This window comes from Eptesicus fuscus, chromosome 5 (assembly GCF_027574615.1).
Source record: "Eptesicus fuscus isolate TK198812 chromosome 5, DD_ASM_mEF_20220401, whole genome shotgun sequence".
Taxonomy (NCBI): Eukaryota; Metazoa; Chordata; class Mammalia; order Chiroptera; family Vespertilionidae; genus Eptesicus; species Eptesicus fuscus.
The window spans coordinates 40,971,175-40,990,224 of record NC_072477.1 but is presented as its reverse complement, the minus strand read 5'-3'; the positions used below and the strand labels follow the sequence as shown (position 1 = coordinate 40,990,224).

Here is a 19,050-nt window from a genome sequence, read left to right as displayed (position 1 = left end):
CCCTCTTTTTATGATTGAATAATATTGCAGTGTGTGTGTGTATCACACCTTCTTTAACCATTCAGAAACCAGAGGAGGAAATTTGTGAGAATAATAAAATTTTAAAATTGGAACTAATCTTGGAGGCCATCCCTTCCAAAGACTCATTTTATCCTTGAGGAACTAGAACTATAGAAAAAATTATGGTCATAAACCAGAGCAAGAATGCAAATGCAAGTTACTGTTTCCATTCTGTACTCTGTCCATTACTATATAAGAAATGAACTTTGCAAATTAAAATATAAAAAATTTAATCTGTCAATAATTCTCTGCAATGAGTATATGATTAGCTTTGTATTGTATGTAGGTACAAAGAGATTTCTATGTTATGTGAATGTTAAGAAATTATATATATATTGAATTTACTTTTATATATCTAACAGTAAGATTTAACATGGTATGTCTTTTAAAGCATGTGGAAACCAAATCTTTTCAAAATGACTAGAGCTTTCTCAGAAAACAAGTCAATCTCCCCTATATGGAAGAATATACAGAACCATTAATTTCACTTCTGAACAAACTATACAATCTAGGAAATGTAAGGATAGAAGCATCAATTAATAATGATCAGTTGTAAATTAACAAAATAAACAACACAAGCACTACAACTTAATAACCCTTTTCCTAATTTAAATGTTTTAAAGTATATGAACAAAACTGTGAATTGCTCATTTTCTCAATGAGTAAGTAGTCTTTCAGGACACTGAAAAGATAAACATATTGGGAGAAATGCTGCATACTGTATACTATAGAAGATTCACAACCTACTTTAACATATTAAAAGCACTCACAGATCTGAAATAAAGAAACCTCTGCATAATACGATATTTACCAAGCTTTTAGAAAAAAAGATTCAGCTCAAATAAACTCACAAAAATTCTTTACAAAAAAAATAAAAAAAGATTCAGCTATCAATGATTCTTATTAATATCACACAGAACCAGGATTTCCAGAAACCATTCTGGGCAATTGTTATGCTAATTTATTTTCTTTTGGGGGAAAATGGCAAAAGACTATTGTGTATACCCGCATCAGCTTAAAAGAATTCCTATCAATCATTCGTGAAAGAAATAACTAGGCTTACAGAATTACAATATGAGAAGTTAACAGAAAAAAACTGGTTTTCTGACTCTTTTGTGCACATCACCATTTTATAGTTTTCAATTGTGAAAGGAGAACTGCCTTTTAGCTACATAAGTAAATGTAGTACCTGTAAAGTTTCTCTGCATACATAGGCTATTTGCAATTCTGATAATGGTCCAGTAACTAGAAAGAAAGAAAAAAAAAGACCACATTGTAATACATCAGATTAAAAATAGTCTACTATTAATTTTTTAATTGATTACAGAGAGAGGAAGGATGAGAGAGAGAAAAAAAAATTAATGATGAGAGCATATCATTAATCGGCTGCCTCCTGCATGTCCCTACTGGGGATCAAGCTGGCAACCCGGGCATGTGCCCTGACCAGGAATTGAAGGCAACCTTTCAGTGCACAGGACAACACCCAACCAACTGAGCCACAAGGGCCATAGCAAGATATTTCTTTACTATAATTCTTTACTACAGCTGTCAAAATAGAGAAGCTTGATCCAGTACCTTATCTAAGAGTTTAAAAAGGAGGCAGATCACTTCTGGCAACCAGATCTCTCCCTATTATGAAATACAAAATCCTTTAGCATGTACCCAATATTTGAAATCTAGGGTGGTGTGTGCTGACAGTGAAACCAAATGAGGTACTTCCTTTTAATCTTTACTTAAGAGAAATATTTTACTGCACATTTTAATCACTGGTTCTCTACACCTATTCTGAAACATAAACTTTTGATTCTTAGTAACTTGATGAAATCATAGTAAAAGAAGAAAAGCCACTTTGTTAACAGTTTATTGTAAGTATAGAGGCTCTTGATTACTATGCTATCCAATATACTATTTATGGAAATGAATACTACTTAAGATTCAACTTAATTCAACAAATAGCAGATTTTAATAATGGAAAGTAGAAACTTCATGAAGATAAAATTAATTTCTCAAAACAATTCTTTAATTGAACATAAGAAGTAATGAAAAAATGCCAACGATACAGTTTCATTTATCCATATTCTTGGGTTCTCATTCTGTAATAGTGCGATGAATAAAAATTATAATTACTGTATAAAAACTCTATATGAAAGATAATTCTTCATTACCATAGAAAAGACTTTTTTAGTTTTTGTTTTATTGATTTTTAGAGAGCGAGAGGAAGGGGAAAGGGAGAGGGAGGGGGGAGAGAAGGAAAGAAGAGGGGGAGAAAGAGGGGGAGAGAGGGGGGAGAGAGAGAGAGAGAGAGAGAGAGAGAGAGAGAGAGAGAGAGAGAGAGAGAAGAAACACCAATCTGTTGTTCCACTTATTTATGTATTCACTGGTTGATTCTTGTATGTGCCCTGACCGGGGATCAAACCCACAACATTGGCATATCAGGATGACACTCTAAGCAACTGAGCTACCCGGTCACGGCCACAGAAAATACTTTTAAATCAAGTGGCATAAGCTATTTTCTATCAATAATTCTTTAAAATCAACAACAGGGTAAAATAAAAGAGAATAGTCATTCTAGTATGATATAATACATAAGAAAATAAAAGACTACTAAATAAGAAAATAAACCTTATTTTTCTCTTTTAAAACATGAGATTAGTTTTTGCTTTAAGCACTTTATTATTTTGTTTATCTGCAACTTTGTGGTATTAAATATTATTTTAAATAAAAATAGTCAATCCCCACTAAGGGCATGTATAGAAGGCAATCTATCGATGTATCTCTCTCTCTCTCTCTCTCTCTTTCTCCCTCTCTAAAAAATAAAAAATAAAAAATAAAAGAAAGAGACAGTTGCTAGAGTTTCGACATCACAATCTTTTTTTGTCATGGCTTATTTTCTGTGATAAAATTAGATAATTATTATATTTATTAATGTATAATTAAGATATCAATACATTTATATTATAATTCAATTTTTTACTTATGAGTCCCACTTCTCCTCCCTAGAGGTAATGACTTATAAATTTGATATGTTTCCTTTAATTTTGGTGTGCATTTACATTTGTATGTATACTTTTAAAAAGTCTAAGTATGAATGATTATGTTATACAAATTTTTTCATGATTCATTTTTTTCCATTTAAAAAAATGTCCTTGGGGCAAGATACCCCAGACAATATAAATGGAACTACTGCATCTTTTTAATTGCTTCATAGTATTCCATACTATAGATCCAGTGTGTATTTAACCACCGCTCTATTGACTGACAATTAAAAATTTGACCTCTACAATCTACATATATTATTTCAATGGCTACAGCACTTGTTTTTAGGAGTACTACGGTTGCATTTGTAAGCTGCATGAAATTTTATAAGGCTTTCAATATAAAGATTTCAGCATAGAAACATTAAAAAACACTCTTTAAATGTTTAAAAATACCTAATAAATTATACAACACATGGTTGCAATAGTTTTACTATTCTATATCCAGTTAAATAAAGAAAGTTATTTTATAAGGATCTATACTTAGTCTCATAAGCTCTAGAAATTCAGAAAATTGTCAACAACAAAACAAACTGGAAGCTAAACTGTAGAGACAAAAGAAAAACTATTTCTACATAATGTTATGAGGCAAAATCAAATTCAACTAAAAAAAACTGCCTAAATTAACAGAATGCTAAACAAAAATATTAGCAACAACTAAATTGCTTTCCTAGATAGCAGGTTAAAATATTAAGACAGGTACATAATTTCTTTTATGAGAGAATTACCCTTTGCATTTTAATTCGTACTTACAAGGAAGTTTAGGCAGTTTTATTGTTAAAAAAATACTTTCTCTAAAAAGTAAAATTTGGATTATTCAAGTACACTTGACTTTCTCAGTTCAGGCTCCAGCAAATGTAACTGAATAAACAAAAAATTAAATTTAAATTTCTTTTATGCAATACTTCAGGAACAGAACAGATGAATGTAAAACAGTAAATCTACCTGTTAATATCCCTGGTTAACTAGACATGTCAAACAACAATCATTAAAATCAGAGTCAGCCTCAAAATATAAAAACAAATTAATAGTACCATGGTAAATATCTTGAAGTGATCCGCCACCACAGTATTCCATACAAATCCACAGTTTTTCCCGACTAATATGAAAGAGAAAGAAAAGTACATTAGCTAGTAATTCTCAACCACTGACAACTGTGAAGGCTTTCAGCACACCAAAATGTGGGATAAATTATTGCAACAGAAAATTGCCCTGGCAGTCCCTCTCTTTTATTTTTCCTTTTTATTGAATTAATTGGGGTATGGTAGTCTCTCTTCAAGCTACAGAAAATATACTGAACTCAGCATTGTTCCCATCTTACGTAGTTTGGAATATGACATCTTTTATAAGCTAAAATACTTACTTGTAATCATTTCATTAAGTTTGCCAGATAAGGCATAATTGCATAAATGGAGTTGTTACTATTAATATAGAGGGAAGCAATAAGAGAACCTAAGAAATTTTAGAACTTTAGACAATATAATTTTTAAAATTTATGTGTATAACAGCACTGACATAAAAGGGAAAGTGGTGGCAAAGAAATACAAAGAGAGACCAGAAGCTTTTTTTTTTTTTTACCTGAGATAGCTCCCAAAGTAGGCAACAATGTTGCAATGTTTACATTCTTTAACCATAAATATTTCTTGCTGAATCAAAGAAAAATCATCTCCTGAAAAACAAAATAATAACTTGGTCATCATATTAGATTTTGAGTCTCTATAAACGGGAAGAAGGATGGAAAACTTTACAATAAATATTAGAGATGAGGAATTAGACATTCTTAATACTTCAAAGGGAATGTAAACTGGTACATTCTTTCTATAAAACCAGAAGCCATAAAAATGTACAAAATCTTTGAACTCATAATTTTGCTTCAAATTTTTTTTTCTTGAGATATGCAGATGAATGTTCTCTACAGTGTGACTTAACAATTAAAGAATGGTTAAATAACTTACGGTATAGATATAGTTTTATAGTTAAAAACAGGTTTTGATATGAAAATATGTCCATGATATATTAAGTGAAGGGATATTTTATATAATTATGTAAGTGCTTATGTATATAGAAAAAACGTTTCAAAAACATACACCATATTATGTCTGGGTAGTAATATTAAAAGTAATTTTGCTTTCTTCTTTTGATTTGCATTTTCCAGTTTGTCTATCACAAACCTATATGAGTTAACAAGAAAAAGTTATATTAAAATGAAATATTTTTCATCGGAATTTTATAGCTATTGTTAGATACATTCTGGCACTCCATTATGCCCCACTTGGGGCTCTTGCCCCTCCTGGCGATTTTCCTCTCTCTCTAAAATCAATAAAAACACAGTTTTTAAAAAAATAAAGATCTTTTGTCTTAAATATATTGCAGTTTCACCATTACATATGCACATGGGCATTTCTTATTATTTATTCTGATTGAAATTCTTAAATATTTGGTGTTTTCTCCGAGTTCTGAAAAATTTTCAACAGAAATGCTCCAAATGCCTGTGCCAAATTGTATTCCTAATTAGACCCAAGTGAGATCTTTTCACTCTATTTTGCACTTACTTTATATTCTTCCATATTTTTGCTTCTTTGAGCTATATTTTACATCGTTTCTTCATTCAATCTATATCTAACTTGTTACATCTATTGAATTTTAAATATATAATTATTTTTCATTTTCAGAACATAAATTTGGTTATTTTTCAAAACTGCTTGTCTTTCTTTTGGCAATTTATTACTTTTTACTCACAGTTTCAAATCATTCTTTTATTTATCTAATCATATCATATGTAGAGTATGTAATTCCAAAATTTGATGTCTTAATGGTTCTATTCTGCTTGTTGTCTCTGCAGGCTCTTGCTCAAAGCACCTTCATTCCTTGTATCTTCTGTGATTTTTGACTCTGAGCTAATATTTCTTGGAACTTGATGTGTGGGAATTCTTTGAAGCTTGAGTTAAAGTAAGAGGCTACATTAGCTTCTGCTATGTGACTGGGTGTGCCACCCAAGGACACATTTACAACTGTTAAACCAAGAGTTTTTATTTGGTTTTGCTAATCCTCACCAGAGGATATTTTTCCCATTGATTTTTGGAGAGAGTGGAAGGGGAGGGAGGGGGGGGGGAAGAGAGAGAGAGAGAGAGAGAGAGAGAGAGAGAGAGAGAGAGAGAGAAGAAAGATACACATAGACTGGCTGCCTCTTGAATGCACCCCAACCCTGGACCCTTCGGTGCACAGGCCAATGCGCAACACTGGCCAGGGCAAAACCCCCCCAAGGTTTTTAAAGCAACACACACAGTGCGATTCCAATTCACGACAAGCAATATTTATTGTTGTTGTTTGCAGATGACATAGTACAATTATAGAAAACCCTAAAGATTCCACCAAAAGGCATTAGAACTAATAAATGAATTTGGTAAAGTAGCAGGATGTAAAATTAATAAAGAAATCGATTGCATTCTGAGCTGCAGAAATGGTTAAATCATTCTTAGAAATAATCATTTGTCTGTATATAAAAAGAATACATTTTTATATACCAGTAACGATCAGAAAAAATTAAGAAAACAATTCAATTTACAATTGCATCAAAATTAAAAATTGCCTAGGAATAAATTTAACTAAGGAAATAAAAGACCTGTACTCAGAAAACTCTAAGACACTGAAGAAAAAAAGCAAAGATGATACAAACAAATGGAAGGATATACCCCAAACAGTCAAAGCAATGCTGAAAAAAAAACAACAACAATTTTTCAATTGAGCAAAATGAATGAAGAATGCAAATAAATAGGACAGTCAATTCTAACAAAACATTTTTTTTGGGATGCCAATCTTAGATTCTGAAAATTCAACTAAAGAGAAAAATCCTCTCTATTTTAAATTCACTAATTTAGAACCTGGCATTGTAGTTCATCTTTTTTATTACATAGTAATAAAAATATTTATATTTCAACTTTATCTTGTGTTCAAAAGCAAATTGAAATCTAACTGAAAAAGAGTACCCTAGAATTAAGTGATTTTTACCTATTTAAATAGCAGGAAATATCCAACCATATTAGTTTTCTATATCTATTATTTAAAAGAACATATTTGGGGGCTTTTGTGACATCAAATTAACATTTTCCACCAATTCAGACTTGAGCTTTCCAAATACTGAAGATAGGATACTAATATTTTACTCTACAGATTATTTTTAAAAATCAAAATTATTAGATTTTAAAATAGAAGCAAATAGTGAATAGCAAGAACATAACACTTAACTAGGATAGCTGACATTTGTCCCATTTGGCCAAAGCCCCTACTTTGGAATTTCTTTGAAGAACATTAACAAGGCAAACTAACGGCTGTTTAAATCTTTACAGACCTTGACTTTTAAAAAATTTGTTCTTTCTGTGCTTATCCAGGAAACAAGACAGAAGTGAGAAGTTTTAAACATCTATTAAAGGATACTTAAAGATTCTTACTTATTTTAAAAACTGTTTACACTAATGAAATACATTTAACTTATTTAAACATACTGAACTATTTCATGATTATTTCAATTTAGCATTTAAAAAAACAAGCAAGCAAGCAAGCAAAAGTATACTGCATTAATGACTCTGGGTGGTAATTTTATTAAATTCCATCCCTGTAATTAAGACTTACAGTTTACAACAAACTATAATTTGCATAACTTTAAAATATTATCATATAGTTTCACCATAAAAGAAGGGTAATTAGAAGAGAGAAGAGAGGGGAAGGGAAAGTAGGATTCTGATGATTAACTGTCCCAAGAATCTTGCTCCTGTTCTGGCTGTTGGCTGCTACTAACTACAAACTTGTTTGAGCAAATGAACATCTGTAAATTGAGTTAGAGGGCAAGCTGAAATTCAGACAAGGACAGGAAAACATGGTGACAAATATCATAATACCTGCCTCTTTTTCTGGGGTAGTTCTGATGCCTGAACAAAGAGATGGAAAATGCAACTAAAAATCAAAACGGTATCACTAATATACATTATTTACTTTCAATACTAATCACTGGTATGTCAAACTTTATTTATAAGATGGTATCATATTTAATAAGCAGCTACTATTAAAATGAAATACAGAAATGGTTAAATCATTCTTAGAAATAATAACTTGTCTGTGTATAAAAAGAAATAAAAAAACCTGAGGACACAGGAAGGAATGCTGACTTATTATCTTTTTCAATTGTTTTTGTGGCTAATTAAAAAACCAACTCTCTGTGCCTATTTATTTTTATTGTTAAAGCTAATGTTCACTTTATAATTTTTATGAGTTTTAGGAAAAGCCTCAAAGGCAAATTTTCAGTAAAATTTTAAATATAATATAAATGTAAATTGCCAGGGGTAAGTCAGTAAATCAGTAATAAAATTCAAGGCTCTAATAAACTTCTATTATTTTTAACTGGGGTGAAAAGTGTTATTAAGTTTATAGCTGCAATTTCATTTATGTAAAAAAAAGTCTTGTTTATATTTAATCAGACATAAGGCTTCTTGTAAGTCATATTGGCAAATAATTACCTTTTCATGTCTAAAAACAATTCTAAACCAGCTCATCTGTTAAATCAATACAAGGAAGCACTTTTATAATGTACTGGCTTAAGTGCAATTTTTTAAAAAGCTGAATTCATTTCTGAAATACAGCTGTCTCCAGAATTATTTGACGTATCTGAACTGAATGATGAAATAATTCTTTAGCATACCATCAGATTTTTAATCTAAACATTCCCTTAGGTCTATTCAAATGTGAAAAACACCATCTACTCTGGCTTTACTGAAAATGCCAGCTAAACCATACTATAAAAATCTATGGCCATACAGAAAACATTTCTTTTAAAGGCAAGAAACAGGAGGAAAAAATTCCACAATTAAAATGTAATGAAACAACCCAAATGAATAAAATCATCATCACAAACAGAAGATCAATTCCTCAATTCTAAAGCACAGATAAGAAAATAAATTAAACTGATTTCTAAAAAAAAAGTATATATACTTATACTAATTTAGAACCTGGCATTTTATTTCTCAGGTGACTAACTTTATAGTTGTTATTTACTAATTTTTAAAATTACAATTACTACTAACCATGAATAAAAATCTAAAGGTATAATAAAGATTAAGGCCGTATTTTCTGCACATCACAGCTTAGAGAAGATATGCAGGCAGCACTTGGTACCACAAGCAATCAGGCAGAAGCAACAAGTCACCTACCTGTAAGAAGACAAATATCAGGCTGGACTTACAGTTTTCTCTAATAGTATTCAAGGAAGAAAATGCCTATAGGTTTTTTGATGGTGGGAAAAGAATGTGTGATACAATAATTATATACCTAATAATTTTCATCTGTACAAAGAATATATTGTTCCAGGTGTTGAAATATGGCAGTGAAGACAGATCACTATTCTCATGATCTTACACTGTTGGAGAGACTGACCTTAAACAAATATCCTATATAATAAACATGTAATATGCAAATGGTTGTTACGCCGTGAAGTGTAACAACCAACCGCGTAACGACCAGATCATGGATCAGCAGGAGGGTGGGGCAGCAGGCAGAGAGCTACAGGAGGGTGGCAGCGAGCTACTGGTGCATGGATTCATGTGGAGAGCTACTAGTCCTATCTAATAAAAGAGTAATATGCAAATTAACCGTCACTCCAACACACAAGATGGATGTCCCCATGTGGACAAAGATGGCTGCTCTCATGTGGACACAAGATGGCCACCACAAGATGGCCAGCAGGGGAGGGCAGTTAGGGGTGACCAGCCCGGCAGAGGAGAAAAGTTGGTGGCGACTGGGCCTGCAGGGAAGGGCAGTTGGGGGGGGGACCAGGCCTGCAGGGGAGGGCAGTTAGGGGTGACCAGGCCTGCAGGGGAGGGCAGTTAGGGGCGCAGTTAGGCATCAATCATGCTGTCAGGGGAGTGGTTAGGGGGTGATCAGGCTGACAGGCAGAAGCGGTTAGGGACGAGCAGGAAGGCAGGTAGGCAAGCAGCTGGGAGCCAGCAGTCCTGGATTGTGAGAGGGATGTCCGACTGCCCGTTTAGGCCCGATTCTACCAGGATTGGGCCTAAACGGGCAGTCGGATGTCCGGTAGGATCGGGTAGGATCCGGTAGGATCGGGCCTAAACGGACAGTTGGACATCCCTCGAGGGGTCCCAGATTGGAGAGGGTGCAGGCTGGGCTGAGGGACACCCCACCACCCCCATGCACGAATTTCGTGCACCGGGCCTCTAGTCCTATATAATAAAAGCCTAATATGCAAATTGACCATCACTCCAACACACAAGATGGCTGCCCCCATGTGGTCAAAGATGGCCAACAGAGGAGGGCAGCTGTGGGTGATCAGGCCAGCAGGGGAGGGCAGTTGGGAGGGACCAGGCCTGCAAGGGAGGGCAGTTGGGGGCGAACAGGCCTGCAGAGAAGGGCAGTTAGGGGTGATCGGGCCGGTAGAGGAGGGCAGCTGGGGGCGACCAGGCCTGCAGGGGAGGACAGTTGGGGGGGGGGAGGGACAAGGCCTGCAGGAGAGGGCAGTTGTGGGGGACAAGGCCTGCAGGGGAAGACAGTTAGGGGCGACCAGGCCTGCAGGGGAGGGAAGTTGGGGGGGACAAGGCCTGCAGGGGAGGGCAGTTAGGGGTGACCAGGCCTGCAGGGGAGGGCAGTTAGGGGCGACCAGGCCGGCAGGGGAGGGCAGTTAGGGGTGACCAGGCCAGCAGGGGAGGGCAGTTGGGAGGGATCAGACCTGCAAGGGAGGGCAGTTGGTGGTGATCAGGCCTGGAGGAGAGGGCAGTTAGGGGTGACTGGACCAGCAGGGGAGGGCAGTTGGGAGGGATCAGACCTGCAAGGGAGGGCAGTTGGTGGTGATCAGGCCTGCAGGAGAGGGCAGTTAGGGGTGACTGGACCAGCAGGGGAGGGCAGTTAGGGGCGACCAGGCTCGCAAGGGAGGGTTAGGGGTGACCGGGAAAGCAGGGGAGGGCAGTTGGGGGTGACCAGGCCTGCAGGGGAGGGCAGTTAGGGGTGACTGAACCAGCAGGGGAGGGCAGTTAGGGGCGACCAGGCTGGCAAGGGAGGGCAGTTATGGGTGACTAGGCCGGCAGGGGAGGGCAGTTAGGGGCATTTGGGCTGGCAGGGAAGCAGTTAGGTGTCGATCAGGCTGGCAGGGGAGTAATTAGGGGGTGATTAGGCTGGCAGGAAGAAGTGGTTAGGGGCAATCAGGCAGGCAGGCAGGTGAGCGGTTGGGAGCCAGCAGTCCTGGATTGTGAGAGGGATCCCAGATTGGAGAGGTTGCAGACTGGGCTGAGGGACACACACACCACCCCCCGTGCACGAATTTCGTGCACCGGGCCTCTAGAATATAAATAAATAAGTATTAAGCAGTCACATGTCCTATGCAGAGAATAAAATAACCAGAGCCTGGGTGTCTACTTTAAATTAAGTAGTCAGAAATGGGTCTCTCTGAGGACACAACATTTAAATTGAAATCTGAATGACCAAGAATCTCCTGAGCAAAGATCATGAAAAGCAGTACTTCAAGTAGAATAGAACTAGTTTAATCTTGTACTGTTTTGTTTTATTTTAATCCTCACACGAGGATATGTTTTTATTGGTATTTTTAGAAAGATAAACATCCATTGGTTGCCTTGACCGGGTTTGAAACCCACAACCTTTTGGTGTATGGGACAACACTCCAACCAACTGGGCTGTTTCAATAAAAAGAAAGCAGAGGCAGAGTAAGGAAGCGGAAGTGATACATTATGAGCTCAGAACAGTAGACAGAGCAGCTCATAGAGGGTTTTATAAGCAAGGTTGAAAGTCTGAATATTATTCTAAGTGGATTTGGAAACGCCACAAATGTTTTAATCCGGAGAGCACAAAAATTTGTGTTTTAAAAAGATCACTCTGGTAGTTTTATGGAAACTAGATGGTTGCAGATGGGGAAGTGTGGGAGAGGAAACAGGGAGGCCAAGAGAGTGGAGATGGCAATAATGAGAAGTAGTTGGATTCAGGATATGTTTTGGAAGTGGAGTTGAAGGAACTTGCTGACAGACTGACCCTGGAGTACAAAAAAAAAAAGAGAGAAATCAAGGCAATGGCTTGGCTAACTGCCTAGTAAAATGGGGAAGACTGATCTGAAAAAAGCAGGCTTGGAAAGATCAATCAATTTGTGGATTCAAATTATATTATTCCTAACACTTACATGATCCATCCCATCAACAGCTAACCTATCTTCTATATCTATCTTCTATACTATTAATAAAAGTCTATGTGGTCGTCATGCCCTCACGCTGTGACACCCTCACGCTGCAACAAGCGATCACCAGGAGGCTGCGTGAGCAGGTGGGTGGGGCTACGTGTGAGCATGGGTGGGCAGGGGCTTGATGCTGTGTGCGTGGCGCGGAGGCGGGGCCTGTGGCTCCGCACGGTGAGGCCTGGGGGCCCCGCAGCTCTGTGCAGCTAGGCCGGGGATCCTGCAGCTCCACGCAGTGCTGAGGCTGGACCCCCAGCTCTGGCCTTCCTCTTTGGGGCAATCCATTGAGGAGTCCCGGATGTATGGGCGGGGCCTACCTCTTTGGGGTGATCGATTGCGGGGCTCCCATACTGTGAGAGGGCACAGGCCAGGCTGGGGGAGCCCGCCCCTGAGTGCACGAATTTCGTGTGCTGGGCCTCTAGTATACAGTATAATAAACCCCTAATATGCAAATAGACCAAACGGCAGAATGACCAGTTGCTATAACACGCACTGACCACCAGGGGGCAGATGCTCAATGCAGGAGCTTCCCCCTGGTGGTCAGTGCACTCCCAGGTGGGCAGTAAGGAACAAGGGGTCCTGGACTGTGAAAGGTCACAGGCCAGGCTGAGGGACTCCCCCCCCCGCCAAGTGCACTAAATTTCATGCACCGGGCCTCTAGTCTATATATATAAGAGCCTAAGTGACCAGTCGACTGGTCGCAATGATGCGCACTGACCACCAGGGGGCAGACGCTCAATGCGGGAGCTGCCCCCAGTTGGGGCCAGTGAATGGGCGTCACCAGGCCGCCAGCTGAGGCGGGTGCCAGCAGGGGCCCCCCGATTGTCCCACTGGTTGCCCCATAGATTGGCCCTGATCGCCGGCCAGGCCTAGGGACCCTGCCCTATATATTGGGAACAGTCTCTTATATTTAAAAATTAAAACATGGCAAGGTTATTCTAACACTGAAAAAACAGGATGATGCAGCGATGACATGCATGAACTCTGGCTTGTACATTTTGTGGTCAGCCCTGATTCTGACACTTATAACTGTGTGACAAAGCCAATTACTTAACTTCTCTCTGCTTCAGTTTTTCCACCCATGAGATGGGGAAAATGACATTACTGCCTCAGAAGGATCATGTTATGTACTACTTTTTATAATCAGGGCAAAAAATGTAGCTGCCCATACAACAGTAAGATGCCTTTCACCTGTATGAAAAGTATGGTCACTGGTGCATGCAGCATCCCGGATTGTGAGAGGGATGTCTGAGGGGTCCCGGATTGCAAGAGGGCACAGGCCAGGCTGAGGGATCCCCCTCTCCTCCCTCTTCCCCGCCCCCCGTGCACGAATTTCATGCACCAGGCCTCTAGTCATACATAATGGTCAAAATATTGTATTTGAAATGCAAAACCATTTTAACTGCTAAAATTAAGAAACTGTTGGCATAATTACTGGTCACACAATTTACTCTACATGTCTAGGTTTATGAAGCAGCAAACAAACAGATCATCAATTATTCACCTACCGGTCAAAAATTACTACTTCTCATCTCAATGACATTTTCTGTAGAACGAGCAAAACACATCCTAAAATTTATATGGACTCTCAAGAGACCCCCAAATAGCCAAAACAATCTTGAAAAAGAATAAAACTGGATGACTTGCACTTCCTGATTTCAAAACTTACTACAAAGCTACGTTATCAAAATAGTGTGATAGTGGCATAAAGACAGCCATACAGACCAATGGAATAGAAAGCCCAGAATAATGCATAAATAATTTTTGACAAGGTTGCTAAGACCATTCAGAGGGAGAATCTTTTCAACCAATGGTTGAAAACTGGATATACATCAGCAAAAGAATGAAGTTGGACCCTTATCTAACACCGCAAACAAAAATTAACCCAAAATGGATCAAAGACTTAAATTAAATGTAAGACCTAAAACTATAAAACTCTTATAAAAACATAGGCAAAAGCTTCATGATATTAAATTTAGCAATAATTTCTTGGGTATGAACCAAAGGTATAGCAACAAAAGAATAAATTAAAAACTGGACTTTATGAAATTTTTAAAATTTGGGGCATCAAAAGATACTATCAACACAGTAAAAAAGCAACCCAAATAATGGGAGAAAATATTTGTAAATCACAAATCTGATGAGATTAATATCTAGACTATATACAGAACACCTAAAACTCAACACCACCAAAAAACAAACAACCAGATTAAAAAACGGACAAAGGACTTATAATAAATATTTCTCCAAAGCAGATATACAAATGACCAATAAGCACATGAAAAGATACCAACATTACTAATTATTAGGAAATACAAATAAAAACTACAATGAGATACCACCTACTCACACCCATTAGGATTGCTGTTATAACAAACAAACCAAAATAGAAAAATAACAACTGTTAGCAAGAATATAGAGAAATTGGAACCCTTGTGCACTGTTGGAAGGAATGTAAAATTGCACAGACACTGTGGAAAATAGTATGGCGGTCCCTCAAAAAATTAAAAATAGAAATATCATATGATCTAGAAATTCCACTTCTGGTATATACCCAAAAGACTGAAAGCAGGATCTCAAAGAAATACTTGTAACTTATGTTCATAGCAGTATTATTCACAGTAGCTAAAGTTGAAAGCAACCCAAGTGTCCAACAGATGAGTGGGTAAGTAAAATGTGGCATATATATACACAATGGAACATTATTCAGTCCTAAAAAGAAAAAAAACTGATGTGACAACATGGATGAAGCTTGAGGACATTATAGTAAGTGAAATAAACCAGTAACAGAAAGACAAATACTGTATATGAAGTACCTAAAGTAGTAAAAATCAGAGACAGAAAATAGAATGGTGGTTGACAGGGGCTGGGGAAAAGAGGGAAATGGGAAGTTACTGTTAACTGGCTATAGAGTTTCAGATGAAAAGAGTTCAGGAGTTGGATGGTGTTGATGGTAGCACATTTAGCTCTGGCCAATTTTCTCAATGGTTAGAGCATTGGCCCACAGACCAAAGGGTCTTAGGTTTGATTCCCCATCAAGAGCATGTACCTCGGTTGCAAGTTTGATCTCTGGCCCTGGTCAGGGCGTATGGGAGGCAACCTGTCAACGTGTCTCTCTCCCATAGATGTTTTTCTCTCTTTCCTCCTCCTCACTCCCTTCCACTCACTCTCTAAAGATCAATGGAAAAAATATCCTTGGATGAGGATTTAAAAAAAAAAAAAAGGTTTAGATGGTAAATGGTAAATTTTATGTAATGTTTATTTTACCACAGTAAAAATAAAAAACTTGGAAGAAAAAAAGCTACTACTGATCTCATTAGAAACTTTTAATTTTGACAATATAGATTGATCTTGAAGGCATTATAAATATAACATCTCACTTATGTGTGGAATCTTTTAAAAAACACACACCAAAAAACCAAGCTCATGGATACAGAGAACAGTTAGGAAATGAATAGTTGGGCAAAATGAATGAAGGAATACAAAAGGTAGGAAGTTCCAGCTATAAAATAAGTAAGTCATGGGATGTAATGTACAGCATGGTGACTATCTACATATATAAAAGCCTAAGAAACTGAAGGACTGAACGGCCAGTCACTATGACGCACACTGACCACCAGGGGGCAGATGCTCAATGCAGGAGCTGTCCCCTGGTGGTCAGTGCACTCCCACAGCCAACCTCCTATGGTCAGCCAACCTCCTGCGGTCCCTCCCCCCAGACGGCTGCCTTTTTAGGTCCCGATTGGTACTGGGAGAGATGGCCCTGATAAGCCCCGATTGCCAGCCAGGCTGAGGACCCCACCCATGCACGAATTCAAGCACCGGGCCTCTAGTAGTTAATATTATTATATTGGCTGTTTGAAAGTTGATAAGAGTAAAATTTTAAAAATATATATTTGTATTGATTTCAGAGAGGAGAGGAAGAGGGAGAGACAGAAACATCAATGGTGAGAGAGAATCACTGATTGGCCGCCTCCTGCAGGGCCCCCACTGGGGATCAAGCCCGCAACCTGGGCATGTGCCGTGACCGGGAACCAAACTCCAATCTCCAATCTCCTGGTTCATAGGTCGATGCTCAACCACTGAGCTATGCCGGCGAGGCAAAAGAGCAAATCCTAAAAGTTCTCATCACAGGAAAAAAAAAAATATTTAACTGTGTATGGTGACAGATATTAACTAGATTTACTGTGATTCTTTCACAGTACAGACAAATATTGAATCATTATGCTGTACACCTGAAACTAATAAAATGTTGTATAACTCAATTATAAATAAAAGAATTTTTACTGACCTATGTAAAAATTATGTAATGTCCTTTATGTAATGTAGGCGAAGAACATCATACAGTACATGTAGTATATGCTCTCTGTAAAATGTTTACATGTATACACAGGAGGAAAATAAGAGGAAATACACTAAAAGGCAATAATAGTTGTCTCTGGGTGACAAATGGATTATTTTTATTTTCTTCTTTACACATTTCTGAATTTTCTAATTTTTGTGGTAAACTTGGGCACAATACCAATTGAATACTTGTTTAAAAGATCCCATTACTGCCGAAACCGGTTTGGCTCAGTGGATAGAGCGTCGGTCTGCGGGCTGAAAGGTCCCAGGTTCGATTCTGGTCAAGGGCATGTACATTGGTTGTGGGCACATCCCCAGTAGGGGGTATGCAGGAGGCAGCTGGTCGATGTTTCTCTCTCATCGATGTTTCTAGCTCTCTATCCCTCTCCCTTCCTCTCTGTAAAAAATCAATAAAATATATTAAAAAAAAAAAAAAGATCCCATTACTAAGAAAAGAAAAACTTTGAGGATATCAAAATAATAAAATTGTTTCAGGTCTTACATAGTACTTTTGTTTTCAAAGCAAATCACTCAGTATGTTTTAAAACAAACAGCCTTCTGACATAAAAAAAAAATGTTTAAAAAAAACATTAGTCTAAGACCAGAATTATTAAACTAGACAACTAACATAAAATATCATTATGCCAAATATTACCAAATATCCCCCCAAAATCAATGAATACTTTCCTAATCAAATTCTCATAGAAGTTAATACCGAAGCTCAATTATCCTACCTAATAATAGACAAATATGCAAAATGACCATACCTCCGACACACCCATAAGCCATGCCCACAAGCCACACCCACCATCCAATCAGAGCGAGTATGCAAATTAACCCATCCAAGATGGCTACAGACACAGAGAGCAAGGTTTCTCAGGCAACAGAGGGAAACAAGCTTTCCGCCAGCCGTTGCAGCCTAAGCCTCCACTCAAGCTACAAAATTTCAATTATAGAAGGTAAACAAATTCAAACAGAAGTGTCCTCGGAATGGAGCTTGAGAGAGCAGGCCAGGGTTGCCACCGGCAACAGGGGAAGCAAAGCTTTCCACACACCCTGGCCGGGCCCACCCGCTTAAGGCAACAAAGTTTCAATTATAGCCCCAACACAAATGGCTGCCACTGCGGAGGGAGCCCCAGGCTTGGCTCCGCTCCAGGCTACAAAGTTTCAGTTGTAGAAGGAAAATAAATTCCAGATACCAGGGCCTCCGCTTGGGTTGCTAGGGGGCGTGGCCGGCCTGCAAACCACCACAGGCCCCTCGCTCAGGCCGCCCCACGCCCCAAGGGAACCCCCACCCTGATCAGGGACACCCTTCAGGGCAAACCAGCTGGCCCCCACCCCTGTACCAGGCCTCTATCCTATCTAATAAAAGAGTAATATGCAGATTGATCATCACTGCAACACACAATATAGCTGCCCCCATGTGGTCAAAGATCCTGCCCCCATGTGGACACAAGATGGCCAGCAGGAGAGGGCAGTTGGGAGGCACCCGGCCTGCAAGGGAGGGCAGTTGAGAAGGACCAGGCCTGCAAGGGAGGGCAGTTGGAGGTGATCAACCCTGCAGGAGAGGGCAGTTAGGGGTGACCAGGCCAGCAGAGGAGGGAAGTTGGGGGCAAACAGGCTGGCAGCGGAGTGGTTACGGGGTTGATCAGGCTGGCAGGCAGAAGCAGTTAGGGCAATCAGGAAGGCAAGCAGGCAAGAAGTTGGGAGCCAGCAGTCCTGGATTGTGAGAGGGATGTCCGATGGGCAGTCGGACATCCCTCCAGGGGTCCCAGATTGGAGAGGGTACAAGCTGGGCTGAGGGACAACCCCCCTCTATGCACGAATTTCATGCACCGGGCTTCTAGTTTCATATAACTTAAAAGTAAATTACTTTAACATTGTCAATGTGTCTTCCAATTTTTGAATGTGCACATTTGAACTTTTATTTAGCAACAAAACTATTACACCAAACTTGTCTTTAACTAATAACCTCCAATGGAATTTAATGTAGCCATATTTGAGACATCTTATTACCCTGACAATATATAAACATTCCTTTTGGAAGAAGGGAAACAAGGAAATATGGACAATGCTCTTAAGTTCTATATTTGTGAACTGCACCAGAAAAGTGTTAAAAAATTGTCATGAGTGTTTTAATACATACCAGGCTCCAATTTGATAATTTTTACTGCAGCCAACTCTCCCGTATGTATATTTCTGGCCTAAAATGAAAATAAAATGTTTTAAAAGTTTGTTAACTATATAAAAGTTACTTGTATTATGTTGCTTGTTGCTTACCAATCATGCTTTTAATAAAGCTAAAAAACAAAATTTTAATGAGTATACTAATTTTTCCATTAAAAGAAAATATATAAAATATTACCTTTACTCCCA

General features: G+C 38.3%; 1 protein-coding gene across 1 annotated transcript in view; it reads right to left on the bottom strand.

Annotated features, from left to right (window-relative positions):
- MAP4K5 (mitogen-activated protein kinase kinase kinase kinase 5) overlaps window positions 1-19,050 on the bottom strand; it is a 111,169-nt gene that overhangs the window by 66,459 nt on the left and 25,660 nt on the right. The window contains exons 3-6 of the mRNA XM_054716080.1: window positions 18,821-18,878; window positions 4,674-4,764; window positions 4,130-4,194; window positions 1,250-1,305 (exon numbers count right to left, since the gene is read on the bottom strand). Coding sequence (XP_054572055.1) covers window positions 1,250-1,305; window positions 4,130-4,194; window positions 4,674-4,764; window positions 18,821-18,878 — 270 coding nt within the window. The remainder of the gene's footprint in view (window positions 1-1,249; window positions 1,306-4,129; window positions 4,195-4,673; window positions 4,765-18,820; window positions 18,879-19,050) is intronic.